This window comes from Sturnira hondurensis, unplaced genomic scaffold, assembly GCF_014824575.4.
Source record: "Sturnira hondurensis isolate 20B ecotype Veracruz unplaced genomic scaffold, ASM1482457v3 Scaffold0010128, whole genome shotgun sequence".
NCBI classification, from domain to species: domain Eukaryota; kingdom Metazoa; phylum Chordata; class Mammalia; order Chiroptera; family Phyllostomidae; genus Sturnira; species Sturnira hondurensis.
This window is the reverse complement of record NW_028082759.1, coordinates 30,723,220-30,729,219: the sequence shown is the minus strand read 5'-3', so window position 1 is coordinate 30,729,219 and position 6,000 is coordinate 30,723,220. Positions and strand designations below refer to the sequence as shown.

Below are 6,000 nucleotides of genomic sequence, written 5' to 3'. Positions count from 1 at the left end.
CATGTAGCTGTCAGCGTTGCTAACAACAGAGCTCTGGCCTTTTGGGCAGGAGCTGCAGTTGGCACAGAGGTCTCAGGCACTTTGTAGAATCTCTCTCCAGCCTCCCCTGCTGCCGGGTTAGCAATCGGGTTAGGCAAGGACCAGGATCCTCTTCAAAGTCTTGGCTTGGGCGCCCCAGCTCAATTGCGCGTGACCTCATCACATTGATTCACAGTTGAAAGGGAAGAGCTGAGGGTGCAGAGACCACTCCGCGCCCACCCAGCCGATTTCGCGGTCTCTGCAAGGGTTGTGGAGCCGGTGTGGGTCACTGGATCTCTAGAACGCATGGAGCAGAGCCACAGGCGCTGTGAGCGCGTTTCCTGAGCTGCACGCCCCCGCCCCACCAGCAGCGCACGCGCGCCGGGACTGCATTTCCCATAGGGCCCCGCGGTGGAGCGCCACAGCGCTGCAGGCGGCCTTTGGGACTTGTCAGCAGCTGTTGTGTCTTTGAAAGGCGGCGGGAGGCTGCCGGCGCCATGGCAAGCCTCGGCAGCCTGCTATGCTTGCTGGGCCTGCTGCAGTGCGTGGCGGCGAGCCCCCGGCTGTCTACTTCCTCTCCCTCCGAGGCCAAGAAGCCCATCATCGGTAAGAAGGAGGGGAGCTGGCCGGTATCCTCCTTGGCACCTCCGGCTGGGACCTCCAGCCGGTGCTCGGGTCTGGGAAACACCTAGGAGCAAGAGTGAGACTTGTACCCACAGGCACAGGAGAGAAGCGCACCGCGACACGGTCCTGCTGGAACGTAGCTTCTGCCTCAGTGATTTGACATGGCTTTAAAGTTGGGAGGGAGGAGGGAGCTCTGAAGAACCTTGTGGATTTTTTTGTTCTGTGTACACAGCGAGGAATTTCTTCTAATTAAACAGATTGTGTGCATGCATTATATTCATTGGAATTTCACTTTGGGGGCATATTTCAAGATACAATGCATTGTACATGTAAAAATCGAGTTGACCAGGTACTCAAGAAATTATGGTATGTGCCTTGGACTTTGTCATCTTGAGCAGTGGAGGGCAGCAGTAGGTAGTATGATGCTAATGTCCGTTCTCTTTGGTGTTAAAATGAAGCATGTAAATTTTCGTTGCCAACAAATTTATGATTTAAAAGGAGTAAAATCCGTTTGCATTGCCAAAACAGACATTTGAGACAGGGCAGGGGAAAGCTACCTAGGGGAAGTGAACCTGGAATTAAAATTTGCCAGAAGTAATTTATGTTGACAGTTACGATTGGTTTTATTGTAGCTTTAATAGTATGCCATTTATACTGTTTCTTTCCTTCCATTAAGCAGCGCACTGTGTTTTGTAACTAAATATGAAGTAAATGAGAATGTTTTCATTTATATTGGTAGTGCCCAATTTTCAAATGGGTTGTGTATCAATATTTGGAAATTGGAATGCCTTATGTCTTAGCTATTTAAAATAGAAGTTAAATTCTCCAAGGAGAATTAACTCAAAATATAATTCTATGTAGTGTTCTGGAAATTGTAGGTGCAGAGACGGGGAAATAAGGAAAGAGGAGAGAATTTCTTTTTCTAGAAATAGTGGTCGTCCAGGGTCAAATATAGAAAAAATGAGTATGTTTTTGGGCATCTTGATCCGTTAAGACAAAATAGTTCACTGAATACCTACTATGTGCAGAGCATTAAGTTAGGAAGAGCAAATTATTCAAAAAAAAGGAAGCCAGAAAAGTTGTGACATGGCTTTAAAGTACAGGTGACATTTTGGTCATATTTTGAGGGGCTGGGAATATAGTCTGAGCTCTTTGCCCAAGATGGAAAAGTGAGTATGTGTGGGCAATGGAATGGGGGATAAGTTGGTGGAACTTACCTGCTGTCTCTCATGTATGTATTTTTCTCCTTTCTTGTACCTTGTATTCACATGTCCCAAGCCTCCTTTGTGGCCCCTGATCTTTGCCTGTCCTATATCACTCCATGTCCTATGACACTCCCTAAATCTTTCCCTACCAAAATTTATTTTCTGTAATGAAGGTGATCCTATGCACAGGGAGGAAAACAGTTTGACTGAAGACATTGTGACCTTTGGTCTGTGTTAGCGCCATGCCCGATAAAATGCCAGCTGCTATAAGAAGTTTGGAATATGGAAACGATGTCTCATGCGGCCTACAGAGTCATAGAAAGCATTCCAAATGGTGGAGTAGTGATTGGTATGGGCACAGGTGTATTGTTGGAATAAACACGTTTTGATGTGACCGAGTACTCTGATGAGGGTGAGGTTTCAGGTATAAGACGAAGCCAGGGAGACAGGTGGGACAGAGCACACATGGGGTCTTGTAATGTTTATGAAAAGTTTCAGAACCCATTGAAGTGCTTAAGCAAGGAGGTACGCCCAGCCAATTTGTTATCTCTCGTTTTCTATGATCTCATTTTGTATTGCTTCTTCCCCTTGCTCACACAGAGCTCAGGGCTTTCAGACTCCTTGCAATGTGGCAGGCACACATCTGACTCAGAGCCTTTGCACTTGCTGTTTCCTCATCCCGGATCTCTCTTCCTCCAGACATCTGCATTTGGCTAGTTACTTCACCACCCTGAAGTTCTGGATCAAATGTCATGTTCTACCTTCTCAAGGATCTGGCAAACATATTTAAAAGAGGCTCTTCTTACCTATAGTTGGGACACCCTCTACCCGCAAACACACACTTTCTTCCTCTGCATTACTTTTCTCCCTAGCACTTAACCACCAGCCAACACACTATATATTTTACTTTTTTAATCTTGTTCATTTTCTCTTCATTCCCTCCCACACACTATCATTAAAGCTCACAGGACAGTGATTTTTGTTTTATTCATTTATGTGTCTGCAACACCTAGTTCAGTGCCCGGTATATAATATGATTCAGTAATAAGTGAATGAATGGATGAATGTTGAATGAATGTTGATATGATCAGATTTCTTTCCATGCAGAGAACTGGTTGGAGATGGTGGGGGTCGTTTAAGAAGGAATGTAGAGAGACCTTTTAAGAAGCTGTTGTAATAGCCTGGAGGGATGCTGCTTGGACTGAGGTAGTTTTGCTGATGGTGTTGGAAAGATGTGGATGGAAGATATTTCCAGTCTTGCTTTCTTGTCAAGGAAACAGTGTGTCTTTGAGTGTATGGGGCAAGGGAGAGGCCTCCTACCAGATTTAAGGATCTGTATGTACTGAGATCCATTTTAGGTCTAAAGCTGTGTGAAGGAGGCTGGTGCTATTGTAAACCTGCTTTGGGGGCTTGTTTAGCCTCCTGGATGAGGGCAGAGAGAGGAGGCTACTTAACACTCAGATTGGTCTCCACTACTTCTTTTCTAAAGTCTGTGGGTGTACTTGTGGGAGAAGCTTCATATATAATTCTGTGAGTTAAGTGAATAAAGCACAGTAGTCCCGCTGTATCCATGGGAGATACATTACAAGACATTATCATGTATGTATATATATATATACACATATAGACCTGAATATGTATATATATATGTGTGTTAAACTTTGTACATGATAAAGTTTAATTTATAAGTTAGGCCCAGTAAGAGATTAGCAACAATAACTCATAATAAAATAGAATAGTTATAAACAATACAGTTGTCCCATGCAGTTGGAAATTCACATGTAACTTAAGTTAACCCTTTGCATCTGTGGATTCCCAACCCTGGATTAAAAATACTGTTTTTGATCCGTGGTTGGTTGGATCTGTGAGTGTGAGAATACAGAGGGTCAAGTATATATTTATTGAAAAAAATCCATATATATAAGTGGACCCATGCAGTTGAAATCCACATTTAAGAGTCAATATGTGCTCTAATAGAAGTTACGTGAATGTGGTGTCTCTCTGAATATCGTTTTGTATACCCCTCAGCTTTATTTTTACTTAAGGAAGCACTTCGGAGCTTCTCTCAGCAGTGTTTGAATTGCCAGCAGGGTTTTCGCACTTTGGGGCCATTATTAGGGAAAGTAAGCATTACCTGAACACGGGTCCTGCAGGACCGTACAGTCGATCTGCGAACTGAGACGGCTACTAAGTGACAAGGTGGTCGGGGGGCATCTGCAGCGTGGAGATGCTGGACTGAGGGACGGATTCAGGTCTGGGGTGGGATGAGGTGGGACAGCTTGAGATTTCAGCACACCTCTCAGAATGGTAGGCAGTATAAAACTTATGAATTGTTTATTTCTAGAATTTTCCATTTACTGGTTGAGACCACAGGTGATCATGGGTAGCTAAAACCTCACAAAGTTAAATCTTGAAGAAGGGGTAACTACTGTAGTGATATTTTTACCATGGTAGCTTTCAGTTTCTGAGCGGGGTGGGGAGGAAAGGAAATTGATTGAAGCTTCTCCCCCCCCTTTTGTAATTTAGGTGTATTAATGCAAGGCTGCCTTTCTAAGGAAATGAAAAAGCTGGGAAGATATTATATTGCTGCATCCTATATAAAGTATCTGGAGTCTGCAGGTGCAAGGGTTGTACCAATAAGGTATGATTCAATATTTTTTACACTGTATAAATAAAAACTGTTTTACCTCTAAAATTAGCTTTTCTCTCTAGAATTAATGCTTTCCCTTTTGATTGCATCATGTAAGTGTGGTAACATTGCATGTGATTTTTGCCACAGCTCTGATGCTCAAAGTCTCTCTCTCTATATTGTTTAAAGTATGAAGTTATGTTTATCTATAATATCATTAGAGATATGTCATATCTTAGGTAGAGAAGAAGTGATAATTTCCTTTACCCCGAAAAAGGCGGTCCTCATTAGACGTCAGGAAAGTAACAGAGTGAAAAAATCTTCACCTTTACCAGCTTTGTTCTGTAATATTAGGATAATGGTACACTTAGGGCACGAAGGAGATTTAGAAGATGTCTTGAAATACCTTCACACTCTGTTTTAAAAACCTGCCCTGGCTGGTGTAGCTCAGTGGATTGAGCTTGGGCCTGTGAAGCAAAGGGTTGCTGGTGTGATTCCCAGTCAGGGCACGTGCCTGGGTTGCAGGCCAGGTCCCCAGTAGGGGACAAGAAGGGCACAGTAGGGCACAAGAAGCAACCATACACTGATGTTTCCCTCTCTTTCTCCTTACCTTCCCCTCTCTCTAGAAATAAATAAATAAATAAGTAAAACATTAAAAAAATAAAATAAAAATAACTTGTAAATGACTAACATAGCAGTGTTGCTTCAGTATCAATCACAGGTATTGTAGTTTTAAAAGAGATATATTAGTTTTGTTATATAATGGCCTATTAAAAATAAAATGATTAATGTCATATTGATTTGGAAAAAGTTGAATTTTTTAACACACAAAACCTTGTAAGTATTAATGATATCATCCAAAATAAGTGTATTTTAAAAGCTTCCAGTACCACTATCTAATCCATTATGGGTGATTTCATACACAGAATGCAACTTTTTGCTCAGGGCAACATGCTTTTGTAAATAGTTCTGCATTAAGAAAACTATAACCAAAAGTACTGTCCAAATGGGACATGCGCAATCAAAATTCAAATGCTACACTTTAGAGAATTACACCACAAAATGGTTTTATGTTTCTCTTCATAAGGATTGTCTTCTTGCTTGTTTGTTTGCATTTAACGGGTCTGTATCCCAAGATGAACATTTACTTTTGACGTTTGTCTTTAATTCTTTAGTAGCAGATCTAATTTTTCAAAGGAAATCTTACTTGGAACCGAGGTAACGCCAGAGCTTTAGAGCCGAGGAAGCATTTTGTGCAAGCCGTTCTTTTAGGACATGAGTGCCAATAGCATGGATGGGAAGTAGGAGAGACAGAAGGCAGGTGTACCAGTTCAGAGGTTGTTGCAGTAGGTTAACTGTGGAGTGATGAGGCCTTGTCTTAGATCATTGGTTGTGGGATTGATAGGTAAATGTTATTCAAGAGAAGAGAAATCAGCCCAAGTTGATGACTAATTGAAAAAAGGACATGGGGAGAAATAGGCAAGAAAGACAGAAGTGTTGAAACCGGGGAAGTTTTGACATCAG

General features: G+C 42.2%; 1 protein-coding gene across 1 annotated transcript in view; it reads left to right on the top strand.

Moving 5' to 3' along the window:
* The first annotated feature begins 422 nt into the window (after positions 1–422).
* The window catches only part of GGH (gamma-glutamyl hydrolase), a 29,856-nt gene continuing 24,278 nt past the window's right edge, over positions 423–6,000 (top strand). The window contains exons 1-2 of the mRNA XM_037058620.1: positions 423–624; positions 4,374–4,488. Of these exons, the coding sequence (XP_036914515.1) occupies positions 516–624; positions 4,374–4,488 (224 nt within the window). The 5' untranslated portion in view covers positions 423–515. The remainder of the gene's footprint in view (positions 625–4,373; positions 4,489–6,000) is intronic.